Consider the following 18,471-nt stretch of genomic DNA (forward strand, 5'->3'; position numbering starts at 1 on the left):
GCTGCTTGAAGAAGTGAGTCTTCAGGGAATGTTTGAAGGTTTGGAGACTAGAGGAAAATAAGATTTTAATTACCTACTGGTAAATCCTTTTCTCGTAGTTCGTAGAGGATACTGGGGTCCACATTAGTACCATGGAGTATAGGTGGGTCCACTAGGAGCCTTGGGCACTTTAAGAAATCAATAGTGCACACTGGCTCCTTCCTCTATGCCCCTCCTACCACACTCAGTCTGGAAACTGTGCCCGAGGAGATTGACATATCCTGAGGAAGGTTGTAACAGAACACTGGTGAGATTTGAACCAGCACCCACAAACAAGAGGAAAGCCATGCTAACCAAACCTGAACAGGAACAGCAACAGCTGAACCAACAACATTACTTAAAGTAACAGTGCAGGAAAAACGAAGCACTGGGCGGGCGCCCAGTATCCTCTACGGACTACGAGAAAAGGATTTACCGGTAGGTAATTAAAATCCTATTTTCTCTTACGTCCTAGAGGATACTGGGGTCCACATTAGTACCATGGGGATGTACCAAAGCTCCCAAACCGGGAGGGAGAGTGCTGAGGGTCCTGCAGAACTAATTGACCAAACTGAAGGTCCTCAGAGGCCAAAGAATCAAACTTGTAGAACTTGGCAAACGTGTTCAAATCCTGACCAATTAGCCGCCCGGCAGAGCTGTAAAGCCGAGACACCCCTGGCAGCCGCCCAGGAAGAACCCACCTACCTAGTGGAGTGGGCTTGTACTCTAGGAACCAGCAATCCTGCCGTAGAATAAGCATTCTGGATAGTAGTAACAAGAAAAAACTTCCTCCTATGGCGCTGCAAATGGGAGCAGCAAATAGATAGTACCTGCTAGGTCACCCAACCTATGAAAACGACAAATAGAAAAAAGAATGGTACAATCTCACTTTCTGCGCTCCAAATGCTCCTTCACTTGAGTAGTCCTCACACCGATGACATTGTTACATGAAACAAAGAGATATAACACAAAATAGTGTGATACTGTATATGAGATAAAAGTTCTTTCCCCAGTGTGGAGGGAAACTAAGGTGATAAAACAGTCCCAGAAAAGATCCGACGTCCACCTTCTTATGGGGTCACCCAAAGTGATGAGGACTTGAACGTAAATTCTTACGTGTATGCTTACTTCTATAAATATGGTAGAAAACACAAAGGTTTCTTTACTGGAGATTATGTTTTATTCTCTCCTCCTTAGACCATGTGATGTGGATAGATGTCACTCATGGAATTATATGCGAAATTAAAATACGGAAAGCCAATTAGGGCAAAGCAAAAACCCTTTTATTATTTTTAAAACCAAACAAACGACCAGTCATACCCAAATTGGGGAACAGAGATGGACTTCAGCTGACACAGTAACATCCGGATATCACAATGCCATATGATCCCCTCAGTGAATATGCTGGTTTAAGAACATCAATTTACACTGTATCGTATCAACGCGTTTCGATGCTCACCGGCGTCTTTGTCAAGATTACACAGTGTATTTAACACTGATGTGCAGCCTCTCCTGTATGGTCAGCTGAATTCTGGATAGTAAGCCTGATCCAGCGAGCAATAGACTGCTTTGAAGCAGGACACTCAATTTTCTAGGGATCATAGAGAACAAACAGCTAGTCAGATTTTCTGTGACGAGCCGTCCTCCTCACGTAGATCTTTAAAGCCTTTACAGCATCCAAGGACTTTGAGGTAGCAGAGGTGTAAGTAAGCACCGAAACCACAATAGGTTGGTTGATCTGAAAAGCAGACACCACCTTAGGAAGAAATTGCTGACAAGTTCTGAGTTCAGCTCTATCCTCATGAAAAATCAAATAGGGGCTTTTGTGAGACAACACCCCTAGTTCAGACACACGCCTTGTGGAAGCTAAGGCCAACAGTGTAACAGTCTTCCACGTAAGACACTTTACGCCAACCTCCTGTAAAGGTTTAAACCAGTCCGACTGTAGAAACAGGATACCACTTTAAGATCCCAAGGTGCCGTGGGAGGCACAAAGGGCGGTTGGATGTGCAAAACACCCTCCAAGAATGTCAACCTCAGGGAGGAAAGCCAATTGCTTCTGGAAGAAAATCGACAAGGTCGAAATCTGGACTTTCAAGGAGCCCAAACGTAGGCCCTCATCCACTTTTGATTGTAGAAAAAAGGAGAAAACGTCCCAGATGAAATTCCACTGCAGGAAATTTTCCTGTGTTCACACCACGAGACATATTTTTTTCCAAATATGGTGGTAATGTTTAAACATTACCCCTTTCCGGGCTTGGATCAGGGTTGGAATAACCCTATCCGGAATGCCTTTGCGGGCTAGAATTTGACGCTCAACTTCCATGCAGTAAAACGTAGCCGCGGTAAGTCGTGATAGACGAACGGCCCCTGTTGTAGAAGATCCTCTCGAAGAGGCAGAGGCCACGAGTCCTCTAGGAGCAACTCCAGTAGATCCGCGTACCAGGCCCTTCTTGGCCAATCTGGAGCAATGAGAATTGCTTGAACCTTTTCCCTTTTTATTCTTTTGAGAATTCTTGGGATCAATGGAAGAGGTGGGAACAAGTAAACCATCTGGTAGACCCATTGAGTCTCCAGAGCATCCACCGCTACTGCTTGTGGGTCTCTTGACCTGGAACAATACCGCTTTAGCTTCTTGTTGAGCCGAGAGGCCAACATGTCTATCTGTGGAATCCCCCACCGACGTGTTAAGGACTCGAACACCTGCAGATGAAGGCCCACTCTCCTGGGTGGAGGTAGTGTCTGCTGATGAAGCCCGCTTTCCAATTGTCCACTCCCGGAGTGAAGATTGCAGGCAGTGCCCCCGCGAATCTTTCTGCCCAGAGGAGAATTCTTGTTACCTCTGACATTGCTGCTCTGCTCTTCGTTCCGCCCTGTCGGTTTATGTATGTCACAATGTCCGACTGAACCTGAATGGCGTGATCTTGAAGATGATGTGCTGCCTGTAGAAGGACGTTGTATAAGGCCCTTAGTTCCAGAACGTTGATCGGAAGAATGGTTTCCTGACTTGACAATTTTCCTTGGAACCTTTTCCCCTGGATGACCGCTCCCCAACCTCTGAGGCTTGGTCTGGTGAGAAGTCTGAAGCCACCACAGAAGAGAAATCCTGGCTTTTGGCGACAGACGTATTCTCTGGTGCATATGAAGATGCGATCCGGACCATTCATCCAACAGATCCAGCTGGAAAGGCCTCGCATGAAACCTTCCATACTGCAGAGCCTCGTAAGAGGCGACCATCTTCCCCAGAAGGAGAATGCAGAGATGCACCGATATCCGTGTTGGCTTGAGCACATCCCGCACCATCGACTGGATTACCAACGCCTTTTCCAGCAGAAGGAATACCTTCTGTACCTCCGTATCAAGGATCATTCTCAGGAACGGAAGCCTCAGTGTTGGTTCCAGGTGGGATTTTGATAGGTTCAGAATTCACCCGTGATCCTGGAGTAGCCGGGTTGAGGGGACAATGTAGTCTAACAACCTCTCCCTGGATGGTGCTTTGATCAGCAGGTCGTCCAGGTAAGGTATTATGTTCACTCCCTGCTTGCAGAGGAGAAACATAATTTCTGCCATTACCTTGGTAAAATACCCTCGGAGCTGTGGAGAGGCCAAATGGCAGTGCCTGGAACTGGTAGTGACAGTCCTGTACTGCAAACCTTAGATAAGCCTGATGAGGTGGCCAAATCCAAAAGGACTGCAGAGTTGGAGCAGAGTAGGTTTTCCTAGCTGGGGGTGCTGTGGAAGGAAGGTGGACATCCACTTATCCAGTTCATCTCCAAAAAGGGCCTCACCTGTGAAAGGCAGGCTTTCCACGCCTTTCCTGGAATCCGCATCCGCAGTCCACTGGCGCAGCCACAAGCCATTGCGCGCTAACACTGCCATGGCAGTGGTGCGTGCGTTGAGCAAACCAATTTCCTTTATGGCCTCCACCATAAGGTTAGCAGAGTCCTGAATATGCTGTAGGAGTAAATTATCCCCCCCCCCCTGGGTAAGGAATCTAATTCGTCAATTAGGTTACCTGACCACTTAGCAATGGCCTTAGTGATCCATGCACAAGCAATAGTGGGTCTCTGGGCCACCCCCGCAGCAGTGTATAGAGATTTGCGAGTGGTCTCAATTTTGTGGTCAGCCGTATCCTTTAAGGATGCTGCCCCAGGAACAGGTAAGACTATCTTACGTGACAACCTAGACACGGATGCGTCCACAATTGGCGGGTTTTCCCATTTCTTTCCATCTTCCAGAGGAAAGGGAAAATTTGCAATCAATCTTTTAGGGATCTGAAACTTTTTATCAGGATTAGCCAAAGTTTCCTCAAACAGGGAATTCAATTCCTTGGATGCGGGAAAAGTTGTTTAGGATTTCTTTTTTTACATTAAAATAAGATTCCTCCTCTACCTCCATCACCCTGTCAGGAATGTGCAGGACATTTCTGATAGCATCTATCAGAGCCTGTATACCTTGTGACAGGACAGCATCCCCCCAAGTCGCATCCACCTCACCCTCCTCTGGGTCTAAAGTATCGTCATCAGTATCAGCCTGCATGAGCTAGGCCAGAGTACGCTTTTGTGCGCAAATGGCGGGGACCTGAGACGCTGGCATGGGAACTGAATCTCTATGGATCAGGTCATACATAGACTGTCTTAAGAATTGAGTCTCTTTTTCAGTATGGGATAATTTTGTAGAAATAGCAGATATCGTCCCTTTAATGGAATCTAACCATGGGGGTTCAGCCCCACTGGCCTGAGAATGTGCACTATCCTGAGTACAGGACAGTGAGTCTCCTGGGGAGGACAGACACTCAAGCAGTCCCTGGACATGGCAACTGGAAGGGATACACACACAGAAGGTGAAAACACAGTTTTATCCCACACAGAGCCCGTAGGGAGATACAGAAGCCGGAGCCAGCCACACACAGCGCCCTTGTAGCTTATGTACTGTAAAACTCAGCTGGGTCGCAAACTAAGCACCTTAACAGGGCTTAGTGTTCTACAACTGCTCCCCCCCCCCCTACTAAGACCCCCTGGTACCGCTGAGGAGACGTGGAGTCCTTGTGAAAGAGCTGCGCTTCACAGTGTATCCTGTCAGCACAAGCTGCAGAGGGAAAATGGCGCTGATGACCTGCTGGATCTGCTCAGTGAAGCCCCGCCCCCATTATGGCGCTGGACTTCCTGCATTTTTTATACTGGCCTGAGGACTTTTTGTGACTAACAGAGGGTTAAAACCCTCTGTTAGGTAAGTGGCCGGATCTGGGTTTCATTGGTGGCTCAGTGTGCCTGCCTCACAGCATGGACACATCCAAGTGTACCACCTTACTGAGCCCCCGGAGCACAGCCTGCAGCAGTGCTGCGCTCCTACCCTTATGCCGTCATTCCCGCCGCCGACCCACTAACTGGGACGCTGGCGCTGTACTCACTACTCTTCTATCGTTTGGCTCTGTTAGGGGTGGCGGCGTGCTGCGGGAGGGTATGCTCGCCGTGGTGGGGCTTGCGAATGACTCCCTCAGGAGCTCAGTGTCCTGTTAGTTGAGAAATGGAACCATTAACTCTTCAGGAAGTTGGGCCATTCTCACCCCTAAGTCCCACGAAGCAGGTGCCAATCAGCCCTGCGTGAAAACAACAAACAGAAAATAAATGCAGAAAACTCTTCAGGAGCTTCCCTAAGTGTGACCGGCTCCTCCGGGCACATTTTCTAAACGGAGTCTGGTAGGAGGGGCATAGAGGGAGGAGCCAGTGCACACTATTGATTTCTTAAAGTGCCCAAGGCTCCTAGTGGACCCGTCTATATCCCATGGTACGAATATCGACTCCAGTATCCTCTAGGACACAAGAGAAAGTCTTATTATGCATGGCAGTATGTAAATCTCATTTGCTGGTCCTTTACAGTGTGCCTGGGGAATTTTAATTTTTTTAGGAGAGCCTATAAATTCACTGAGCAACTACCATTTCCATGTATACTTACTGGTGACCACAAAGAGACAGCTGTCACTATGCTGCTTGAGTGGTGGCAGCAGGAGGGGGTACAGAATTGTATCTCCCCTCAGCCTGCTCCTCTATATCCCATGGTTATGTAATGTCTGCCACTTGGAGGACACAAATATTTGAAATGTTAAGTTCAACCATTATGTAAATGTTGATCTTCCATGGTCTACGTTATGACACTTAAAACACAAAACCATGTTCAATATACCTGTTTTTTGTCACATACTGTTTCCTCTTTTCAATATGCTCATTACATTTGTATACAATAAGTATAAAATTAAAAAAGTTAAACAAACACAGACCTTGGAAAAGGTTGAGCCCTTTCCCTCAGACTCTATGGTTATTGTTGTGGTTCGTCTCAACAGAATTTGGTCAATGTCTTCCTCACAAAACTTGGAACCTTCGTCGTCTTCATCCATAATGGCTGCATAAGCTCCTTTTCTCAGCAGGTCTTCAATTTCTTTCTTTGTAAACTGTTGGATGGGCTGTGGCGGAAGGAAAAAGTACATTTTAGAAAGATTTATAGCAGATCTGTCTTAATGGTAGGTGTGACAACTACTTTATATTACAGTTTTGCTCACCATGCTATATTTAATGTTAGTCTTCTCTAAACTGATTGGTAAGTACAGTTTTGTTAATTTAATACAGTATATAAGACCCAGAAAACTTGTTTCCTGTAATGGGTACTCACCCCACTCAGGTGATTGTCCCGCCCACTCATGGATTGGAGTACAGCTTTATCCAGCCCTAGCTTTAAGCTGGCCTTGTCAAACATCTCCCTCTCATAGGAATTTCGGGTAATTAGACGGTAAATTTTAACAGCCTTGCTTTGCCCAATGCGGTGACAACGTGCTTGTGCCTGAGTACATGTGAAAATAAAAGAACATAGTAAAAATAAGATTTTAAACCTACCGGTAAATCTTTTTCTCGTAGTCCGTAGAGGATGCTGGGGACTCCGGAAGGACCATTGGGAATAGACAGGCTCCACAGGAGACATGGGCACTAAAAAGAACTTTAGGTATAGGTGTGCACTGGCTCCTCCCTCTATGCCCCTCCTCCAGACCTCAGTTAGAGAAACTGTGCCCAGAGGAGACGGACAGTACGAGGAAAGGATTTTGTAAATCCAAGGGCAAGATTCATACCAGCCACACCATTCACACCATATAACATGGGATATACGAACCAGTCAACAGTATGAAACAAAACCAGTATCAGTCCAAAACTGATCCAACTGAAACATAACCCAAATGTAAGCAACAACTATATACAAGTCCTGCAGGATGCTGTCCGCACAGGGACAGGCGCCCAGCATCCTCTACGGACTACGAGAAAGATTTACCGGTAGGTTTAAAATCTTATTTTCTCTTACGTCCTAGAGGATGCTGGGGACTCCGTAAGGACCATGGGGATTATACCAAAGCTCCAAAACGGGCGGGAGTGCGCGGACGACTCTGCAGCACCGAATGAGCAAACATTAGGTCCTCATCGGCCAGGGTATCAAACTTGTAGAATTTTGCAAAAGTATTTGAACCCGACCAAGTCGCGGCTCGGCAAAGTTGTAATGCCAAGACGCCCCGGGCAGCCGCCCCAGAAGAGCCCACCTTCCTAGTGGAATGGGCCTTAACCGAATTCGGTAACAGCAATCCAGCCGCAGAATGAGCCTGCTGAATCGTGTTACAGATCCAGCGAGCAATAGTCTGTTTAGACGCAGGAGCACCAACCTTGTTGGCTGCATACAGGATAAACAGAGCCTCTGTTATCCTAACCCGAGCCGTTCTGGCCACATAAATTTTCAATGCCCTGACCACATCTAGGGACTCTGAATCCTCCACGTCCCTTGTAGCCACCGGCACCACAATAGGTTGGTTCATATGAAAAGAAGAAACCACCTTAGGCAAAAATTGGGGACGAGTCCGCAACTCAGCTCTATCCACATGGAAAATCAGATAAGGGCTTTTGTGAGACAAAGCCGCCAACTCTGACACTCGCCGTGCCAAAGCCAAGGCCAATAACATGACCACCTTCCAAGTAAGATACTTCAATTCAACTGTTTGAAGCAGTTCAAACCAGTGAGACTTAAGGAACCGTAACACCACGTTAAGGTCCCATGGTGCCACTGGAGGCACAAAAGGAGGCTGGATATGCAGCACCCCTTTCACGAAAGTCTGGACTTCTGGAAGAGAAGCCAATTCCTTTTGAAAGAAAATGGATAAGGCCGAAATCTGAACCTTAATGGAGCCTAACTTTAGGCCCAAATTCACTCCTGTTTGCAGGAAGTGGAGAAAACGGCCCAGATGGAACTCTTCCGGAGGAGCAGTCTTGGCTTCGCACCAAGATACATACTTTCTCCAGATACGGTGATAATGTTTCGATGTCACCTCCTTCCTAGCCTTTATCAGGGTAGGAATGACCTCCTCCGGAATGCCCTTCTCCGCTAGGATCCTGCGTTCAACCGCCATGCCGTCAAACGCAGTTGCGGTAAGTCCTGGAACAGACAGGGCCCTTGTTGCAACAGGTCTTCCCTGAGAGGAAGAGGCTACGGATATTCTGAGAGCATTTCCTGTAGATCCGGATACCAGGCCCTTCGAGGCCAATCTGGAACGATGAGAATCGCCTGAACCCCTCTTCGTCTTATGATTCTCAGTATCTTTGAGATGAGAGGAAGAGGAGGGAACACATAGACCGACTGAAACACCCGCGGTGTCACCAGTGCGTCCACTGCAAATCGCCTGAGGGTCCCTTGACCTGGTGCAATATCTCGGAAGTTTCTTGTTGAGGCGTGAAGCCATCATGTCTATTTGAGGCAGACCCCACTGACTTGCAATCTCAGCGAAGACTTCCTGATGAAGTCCCCACTCTCCTGGATGCAGATCATGTCTGCTGAGGAAGTCTGCTTCCCAGTTGTCTACACCCGGAATGAAGACTGCTGTCAGAGCGCTTACATGACTCTCCGCCCATCGAAGAATCTTTGAGGCTTCTGCCATTGCCACTCTGCTCCTTGTGCCGCCTTGGCGGTTTACATGAGCCACTGCTGTGATGTTTTCTGACTGAATCAGAACCGGTAGACCTTGAAGTAAGGTCTGCGCCTGACGAAGGCCGTTGTATATGTCCCTTAATTCCAGAATGTTGATGTGTAGACAAGCCTCCTGGCTTGACCACAGACCCTGGAAGTTTCTTCCCTGTGTGACTGCTCCCCATCCTCGGAGACTCGCGTCCGTGGTCACCAGAACCCAGTACTTGATTCCGAACCTGCGACCTTCTAGAAGGTGAGCACTCTGCAGCCACCACAGGAGAGATACCCTGGCCCTGGGGGACAGGCGTATCATCTGATGATTCTGTAGATGTGACCCAGACCACTTGTCCAGAAGGTCCCACTGAAAGGTTCTGGCATGGAACCTGCCGAATGGAATGGCCTCGTAAGACGCCACCATTTTCCCCAGCACTCACGTGCAGTGATGTACCGACACCCTGTCTGGCTTCTACAGGTCCCTGACCAAGTCCCGCAGTTCCTGGGCCTTTTCCGTCGGGAGAAAGACCCTCTTTTGTTCCGTGTCCAGAATCATGCCTAAGAAAGGCAATCTGGTTGTTGGGACTAACTGTGACTTTGGCAGGTTTAGAATCCAACCGTGTTGTTGTAACACCCTCAGGGAGAGTGATACTTTGACCAGCAACTGTTCTCTCGATCTCGCTTTTATCAGGAGATCGTCCAAGTATGGGATAATTGTGACCCCCTGCTTGCGCAGGAGCACCATTATCTCCGCCATTAATTTGGTAAAAATTCTCGGGGCCGTGGACAGCCCAAACGGCAACGTCTGAAATTGGTAGTGACAATCCTCCACCACAAATCTCAGGAACGCCTGATGAGGTTGATAAATGGGGACATGAAGGTATGCATCCTTTATGTCTAGAAACACCATATAATCTCCCTCTTCCAGACTTGCAATGACCGCCCTAAGCGACTGCATCTTGAACTTGAACCTCTTTAAGTATAGGTTTAAGGATTTTAAATTTAGAATGGGTCTGACCGAACCATCCGGTTTCGGGACCACAAACAGGGTTGAGTAATAGCCCATCCCCTGCTGCAGCAGGGGAACCTTGACCACCACTTGTTGGAGACACAATTTTTGAATAGCTGCCAAAACTACCTCCCTCTCTGGGGAAGAAGTCGGCAGTGCCGATTTGAAAAACCGGCGAGGAGGCACCTCTTCGAATTCCAGCTTGTACCCCTGGGAAACAATGTCTATTGCCCAGGGATCCACCTGTGAGTGAACCCAGACTTGGCTGAAAAGACGAAGACGTGCCCCCACTGGAGCGGACTCCCCCAGCGGAGCCCCAGCGTCATGCGGTGGATTTAGTAGAAGCTGGGGAGGACTTCTGTTCCTGGGAACTGGCTGTAGCTGGCAGCTTTTTCCCCTTGCCCTTACCTCTGGCAAGAAAGGAAGATCCCCGAGCTCTCTTGGATTTATGCGGCCGAAAGGACTGCATCTGAAAATGTGGCGCTTTCTTAGGCTGTGAGGAAACATAAGGTAAAAAAGTTGATTTACCAGCAGTAGCTGTGGAAACTAGGTCCGCGAGACCTTCCCCAAACCTTCATATGCCGCTTTGAGTCGGCATCACCCGTCCACTGTCTGGTCCACAGTGCTCGCCAATCGCCATAGCGTTTGCTCTGGACCCCAGTACGCCTATATCCCTCTGAGCCTCTCTCATATAAAGGACTGTATCCTTAATGTGACCGAGGGTCAATAAAATAGACTCCTTATCCATTGTATCCATATCAGCAGATAAGGTATCTGTCCACGCCAGTACCGCGCTACAAACCCAGGCCGACGCTATTGCCGATCTGAGTAATGTACCTGTATGTGTGTAAATTGACTTCAAGGTAGTTTCCTGCTTGCGGTCAGCAGGATCCCTGAGGGTAGCGGTATCTTGAGACGGTAGCGTCACCTTCTTGGAAAGGCGCGTCAACGCTTTATCCACCCTTGGGGAGGATTCCCACCGTATTCTGTCCTTGATTGGGAAAGGATACACCATAAGAATCCTCTTGGGAATCTGCAGTTTCTTATCTGGAGTTTCCCCAAGTACTTTCAAATAATTCATTTCATTCAAAGGAGGGTGGAAAAGTAACCTCAGGTTTCTTTTCTTTAAACATGTGGATTTTAGGATTAGGCACCGCGGGGTCATCAATAATATGCAGTACATCCTTTATAGCAATAATGGATACTTTTTGCCAATTTTGGCTGTAGCCTCGCATCATCATAATCGACACTAGAGTCAGAATCTGTGTCGGTATCTGTGTCAACCACCTGAGAAAGCGGGCGCTTTTGAGACCCAGAAGGCCCCTGTGCCACAGGGAAAGGCAGGGACTGACTCCCTGAACTGTCCCTGGACTCTGCCTTGTCTAAACGTTTGTGTAATAAATTCACATTTGCATTTAGAATATTCCACATATCCATCCAATCATGTGTCGGCATTGCCGACGGCGACGCCACACTCATGCGCTCCACCTCATCCCTAGGAGAGCCTTCCGCTTCAGACATGCCGACACGCACGTACTGACACACCACACACTCAGGGAAAGCTCTATCTGGAGACAGTTTCCCCACAAAGCCCTTTGGAGAGACAGAGAGAGAGTATGCCAGCACACACCCAGCGCCAATAACCCTGGAGAAAAAATTTACCCAGATATAGCGCTTGTAATATGTATTCACTGCGCCAAATTATGTGCCCCCCCCCGCCTTCTTTAAAACCCTCTGTCACCGGTGATCAGCAGGGGAGAGTCCGGGGAGCCAGCTTCTCAGCGTGTGCTGTGGAGAAAATGGCGCCGGTGAGTGCTGAGGAAGAAGCCCCGCCCACTCAGTGGCGGGCTTCGGTCCCGCTCTTTTTTTTAAAACCAGGCGGGGGATACTCATAAGTAAATACAATACAGTGTAAATACCCATATAGCCAGTCCAAGAGGTATAACATTGCTGCCCAGGGCGCCGCCGCCCCCCCCCCTGTGTGCGCTGTGTGTGTCTCTGTGTGGGAGCAATGGCGCGCAGCGTTACCACTGCGCGTTACCTCACTGAAGATTTGAAGTCTTCTGCCTTCCTATACTCACCTGGCTTCTATCTTCCGGCTCTGCGAGGAGGATGGCGGCGCGGCTCCGGGACGAACCGCTAGGGGAGACCTGCGTTCTGACTCCCTCTGGAGCTAATGGTGTCCAGTAGCCTAAGAAGCAGAGCCTTGAAACTCACAGAAGTAGGGCTGCTTCTCTCTCCTCAGTCCCACGAAGCAGGGAGCATGTTGCCAGCGGGTCTCCCTGAAAATAAAAAACCTAACAAAATACTTTATTTCAGGAAGCTCAGGAGAGCTCCCTGTAGTGCACCCAGTCTCCTCTGGGCACAGTATTAAACTGAGGTATGGAGGAGGGGCATAGAGGGAGGAGCCAGTGCACACCCATACCTAAAGATCTTTTTAGTGCCCATGTCTCCTGTGGAGCCTGTCTATTCCCCATGGTCCTTACGGAGTCCCCAGCATCCTCTAGGACCTAAGAGAAAATATTTGTTTTTCGTTTTTTAACTTAAAAGGTCACAGCACGACTAATACTAAATTAAGAGATTCTTCTTTAGTACATTTATATTTAAGATAGAAATTGGCATCAATCGCATTCATTTTCAATAAAGCTGGTCAACCTAGCAACTGAATTCCATTATAACTGTGCAAAACGTTAACGACAGAATAGCAGAATCTAGGGCATAATGCAATACCTGAAGATCATTCTGAGGATTCCAGTCAGAGTCAAAGATGATGCATGTGTCTGCAGCTGTCAGGTTGATACCAAGTCCACCAGCACGTGTACACAGCAGGAACACAAACCGATCAGAGTCTGGACGGCTGAATCGATCAATTGCAGCTTGACGCATATTCCCGCGAACTCTACCATCAATTCGTTCATAGAGATACCTTTATTTTATACACAAACACTTTAGGGTTAGACTGTGAGAGCGAGCCATTAAATCCAAAATAAGTTTTCTGTCAAATTACGGTCAAGGTCAGCAAAAGGTTTTTTTGAAAAAAAAAGAAAGGAAATTAAGTATTGTGTCAAATAGCAACATTTCAATAATGCAGTTGATAAAGTTGAAAAAAAATGGAGCATACTTCTATTACCCAGGCACAGCTCCCCAAACAAAGTTAAAAGGCCCTGCAGCAAGTCTGATTTTACAGTAGATTGTTAGAGAAGCATTCTTTACCTTCGCTGAATAAGGTAATCCTCTAATATATCCAAACACCGCACCATTTGGGAAAAGATGAGGACCTTGTGACCTCCAGCTCTCAGCTTAGGCAGAAGTTTGTCTATTAGCACCAATTTTCCAGAGGAGCGCACCATAGCTTGTAAATGGAAGTCATGAGGGATCACTGGGGTTGCTTCTCGAAAGTCAAACATGATCTTCTCTTCCGCTCCTTGTTTTAAGTCAAACACAATATCAAAAAGAAACAGTTAACACTGTCATATCAGAGCGCGGTTGCGAAAAAGTTACACAGGTGCTTTCTAACCACACTATATAATTGCTCCAGTCCCAAATGATTACATCTCCCACCTCCAAGATTTGTCTGGAGCTGCCCCCTACGACTCTCCATAAAACTACAAATGGGCTCTCAAGACGCACAACTTTATCAAAGACTTTCAGCTCTCATCCTAAGCAACTACTCCATGCTCCTTGCTCAATGTCTCCGTGTGTCAACCCATCTGTTGACCCTCCCATTTAGACTGTAAGCTCGCACGAGCAGAGCACTCTTCCCTCAAACAATCATCACCTCCCCACGACTTAAAAACGCTAGGATCAATCAACAATAGATATCCCAATATTTTTAGGTGCTTAACAAAGGTATACATTATTATCACACAAAAAAAAATATCAGTATGGTACTCTGTTTCATAGTGGAGGAAAAAAAAATTCATGAAGCTGAAGAAGTTCAATTACTGTTGTACCGCAAACATAATTGAAAAGAAATCATGTAATTTAAAAAAACTTAAACATAACTTTGGGAGTCCTTAACTTATTTAATGTCACAGAATACATGGTAAAATAATTAAGAAAATTAAAGAAACCCATAGCATACTAGCAGAACCTGAAAAAAAATAGAGGGAAAGCCTTTCCTGTACAAATCGTTCATCAGGTACAGCAGTTTTACAAAGATGATGAAAATTCTCGGATGTGCCTGTCGAAGTCGGAAAATATTACAAACCCGCACTACCCATACAGACACCATTCAGAGTGGCTTCTGTGCGGTTGCGTATTAGCCGTGCGTGCGCACACCCGGACGCTGCATACATTGGCTCGTGAAGCCCTGCGTATTCAATCCTTATAGTACAGAATTTGTACAGACTGTGTAATCTTCAAAGGCAAGTTGCTGTTTACACACAAGCTAATCAAACCACACATACACGTTCTTCTAAAACAATGTCTTGAATATATCAAGACATGTCTTGTTTACGCAAAGGTTTGTGATCATGAAACAGGTACCCTGATCTGTGAGGAAAGTAAATATCTCTAGTTATCCTTATTGTTTCAGAGTGTATACTGAAGACAACCAAAACCAGACTGTCATTGTTTATTAGAAACCAGGACAATAGGAGACAAAATAAGATGTTACTTACCGGTAAATCTATTTCTCGTAGTCCGTAGTGGATGCTGGTGACTCCGTAAGGACCATGGGGAATAGACGGGCTCCGCAGGAGACAGGGCACCTTAAAAAAGAATTTTGATACTGGTGTGCTCTGGCTCCTCCCTCTATGTCCCACCTCCAGACCTCAGTTAGAGAAACTGTGCCCGGAAGAGCTGACAGTACAAGGAAAGGATTTTGGAATCAAGGGCAAGACTCATACCAGTCACACAGTATAACCTGTGATAAACTTACCCAGTTAACAGTATGAACAACAACGGAGCATCAGATCAACCCTGATGCAACCACAACATAACCCTTATTGAAGCAATAAACTATATACAAGTATTGCAGAAGAAGTCCGCACTTGGGACGGGCGCCCAGCATCCACTACGGACTACGAGAAATAGATTTACCGGTAAGTAAAATCTTATTTTCTCTAACGTCCTAGTGGATGCTGGGGACTCCGTAAGGACCCATGGGGATTATACCAAAGCTCCCAAACGGGCGGGAGAGTGCGGATGACTCTGCAGCACCCAATGAGCAAACACAAGGTCCTCCTCAGCCAGGGTATCAAACTTGTAAAACTTTGCAAAAGTGTTTGAACCTGACCAAGTAGCTGCTCGGCAAAGCTGTAATGCCGAGACCCCTCGGGCAGCCGCCCAAGAAGAGCCCACCTTCCTTGTGGAGTGGGCTTTTACTGATTTTGGAAGCGGCAATCCAGCCGCAGAATGAGCCTGCTGAATCGTGTTACAGATCCAGCGAGCAATAGTTTGCTTTGAAGCAGGAGCACCCAGCTTGTTGGATGCATACAGGATAAACAGCGACTCAGTTTTCCTGACTCTAGCCGTTCTGGCTACATAAACCTTCAAAGCCCTGACCACATCCAGCAACTCGGAATCCTCCAAGTCACGAGTAGCCACAGGCACCACAATAGGTTGGATCATATGAAAAGATGACACCACTTTTGGCAGAAATTGTGGACGGGTCCGCAATTCTGCCCTGTCCATATGGAAAACCAGATAGGGGCTTTTATGTGACAAAGCCGCTAATTCTGACACACGCCTAGCTGAAGCCAAGGCTAATAGCATGACCACCTTCCACGTGAGAAATTTTAACTCCACGGTTTTGAGTGGCTCAAACCAGTGTGACTTCAGGAAACTCAACACCACGTTAAGATCCCAAGGTGCCACTGGAGGCACAAAAGGGGGCTGAATATGCAGCACTCCCTTTACAACGTCTTAACTTCAGGAAGAGAAGCCAGTTCTTTTTGAAAGAAAATGGATAGGACCGAAATCTGGACCTTAATGGAACCCAATTTCAGGCCCAAAGTCACTCCCGACTGTAGGAAGTGAAGGAAACGGCCCAGCTGGAATTCCTCCGTAGGGGCATTCCTGGCCTCACACCAAGCAACATATTTTCGCCATATACGGTGATAATGTTGAGCCGTCACATCCTTCCTAGCCTCTATCAGCGTAGGAATGACCTCATCCGGAATGCCTTTTTCTGCTAGGATCCGGCGTTCAACCGCCATGCCGTCAAACGCAGCCGCGGTAAGTCTTGGAACAGACAGGGCCCCTGTTGCACAAGTCCTGTCTTAGAGGCAGAGGCCACGGGTCCGCTGTGAGCATTCTTGCAGATCTGGATACCAGGTCCTTCGTGGCCAATCTGGAACAATGAGTATTGTTCTCACTCCTCTTTTCCTTATGATTCTCAGCACCTTGGGTATGAGAGGAAGAGGAGGAAATACATAGACCGTCGGGAACACCCACGGTGTCACCAGTGCGTCCACAGCTATCGCCTGAGGTTCTCTTGACCTGGCGCAATATCCCTGCAGCTTTTTGTTGAGGCGGGATGCCATCATGTCCACCTGTGGCAGTTCCCACCGACTTGCAATCTGCATGAAGACTTCCTGATGAAGTCCCCACTCTCCCGGGTGGAGGTTGTGCCTGCTGAGGAAGTCTGCTTCCCAGTTGTCCACTCCCGGAATGAACACTGCTGACAGTGTGCTTACGTGATTCTCCGCCTAGCAAAGAATTCTGGTGGCTTCTACCATCGCCACCCTGCTCCTTGTGCCGCCTTGGCGGTTTACATGAGCCACTGCGGTGATATTGTCTGACTGAATCAGAACCGGTTGGTCGCGAAGCACGGTCTCCGCTTGACTTAGGGCGTTGTATATGGCCCTTAGTTCCAGGATATTGATGTGAAGGCAAATCTCCTGCCTTGACCACAGCCCTTGGAAATTTCTTCCCTGTGTGACTGCCCCCCACCCTCGGAGGCTTGCATCCGTGGTCACCAGGACCCAGTCCTGAATGCCGAATCTGCGACCTTCGAGAAGGTGAGCACTCTGCAGCCACCACAGGAGAGACACCCTGGCCCTGGGGGATAGGGTGATTAACCGATGCATCTGAAGATGTGATCCGGACCACTTGTCCAGCAAGTCCCATTGGAAGGTCCTCGCATGGAACCTGCCGAAGGAAATGGCCTCGTATGATGCCACCCTCCTTCCCAGGACTCGAGTGCAGTGATGCACTGACACCTGTTTTGGTTTTAATAGATTCCTGACCAGTGTCACGAGCTCCTGAGCTCGCTCTATCGGGAGATGAACCCTTTTCTGGTCTGTGTCTAGGATCATGCCTAGGAGAGGCAGATGAGCTGTAGGAACCAACTGCGACTTTGGAATATATAGAATCCAGCCGTGTTGCCGTTACACTTCCAGAGAAAGTGATACGCTGTTCAGCAACTGCTCTCTTGATCTCGCTTTTATGAGGAGATCGTCCAAGTACGTGATAATAGTGACACCTTGCTTCCGCAGGAGCACCATCATTTCTGCCATTACCTTGGTGAATATTCTCAAGGCCGTGGAGAGACCAAACTGCAACGTCTGAAATTGGTAATGACAATCCCGTACCGCAATTCTGAGGTATGCCTGATGAGGTGGATAAATGGGGACATGAAGGTATGCATCCCTTATGTCCCGAGTCACCATAAAATCTCCCCCTTTCAGGCTTGCAATGACCGCTCTTAGCGATTCGATCTTGAACTTGAACCTTTTCAGGTATATGTTCAGGGATTTTAAATTCAATATGGGTCTGACCGAACCGTCTGGTTTCGGGACTACAACATGGTCAAATAATAACCCCCTCCTTGTTGAAGGAGGGGAACCTTGACCACCACCTGTTGAAGATACAATTTGTGAATTGCAGTTAACACTGTTTCCCTCTCGTGGGGGGAAGCCGGCAGGGCCGTCGGTGAGGGGGCATCTTCTCAAAGTCCAGCTTGTATCCCTGAGACACAATATCTATTGCCCAGGGATCTAACAGGGAGTGAACCCACTTGTGGCTAAACTTACGAAGGAATGCCCCCACCGGGCCTAGCTCCGCCTGTGGAGCCCCAGCGACATGCGGTGGATTTTTGTAGAGGCCGGGGAGGACTTCTGTTCCTGGGAACTAGCTGTGTTGTGCAGCTTCTTTCCTCTGCCCCCGCCTCTGGCAAGAAAGGACGCACCTCGGACTTTCTTGTTTCTTTATTCGAAAGGCTGCATTTGATAATGTCGTGCTTTCCTAGGCTGTGCAGGAATATAAGGCAAAATATCAGAATTACCAGCTATAGCTGTGGAGACCAGGTCCGAGACCCTTCTCCACACAATCCTCAGCCTTCCATATGCCTCTTAAGTCGGCATCATCTGTCCATTGCATATTCTACAGGACACGTCAAGCAGAAATCGACATAGCTTTGACTCTAGGACCCAGTATACTCATGTCTCTTTGGGCATGTTTTTTATATACATATCTTAAGACAGCATCTTTAATAATATATATATATATATATATAT

At 47.6% G+C, this 18,471-nt stretch overlaps 1 protein-coding gene across 5 annotated transcripts in view; it reads right to left on the reverse strand.

Annotated features, from left to right (window-relative positions):
- The window catches only part of CHD8 (chromodomain helicase DNA binding protein 8), a 371,271-nt gene that overhangs the window by 107,336 nt on the left and 245,464 nt on the right, over positions 1 to 18,471 (reverse strand). For all 5 annotated transcript variants that reach the window (XM_063913512.1, XM_063913515.1, XM_063913511.1 and 2 more), the window contains exons 17-20: positions 13,223 to 13,433; positions 12,740 to 12,935; positions 6,685 to 6,852; positions 6,296 to 6,478 (exon numbers count right to left, since the gene is read on the reverse strand). In XM_063913512.1, coding sequence (XP_063769582.1) covers positions 6,296 to 6,478; positions 6,685 to 6,852; positions 12,740 to 12,935; positions 13,223 to 13,433 — 758 coding nt within the window. The remainder of the gene's footprint in view (positions 1 to 6,295; positions 6,479 to 6,684; positions 6,853 to 12,739; positions 12,936 to 13,222; positions 13,434 to 18,471) is intronic.

Source organism: Pseudophryne corroboree, chromosome 1 (genome assembly GCF_028390025.1).
Source record: "Pseudophryne corroboree isolate aPseCor3 chromosome 1, aPseCor3.hap2, whole genome shotgun sequence".
NCBI lineage: Eukaryota > Metazoa > Chordata > Amphibia > Anura > Myobatrachidae > Pseudophryne > Pseudophryne corroboree.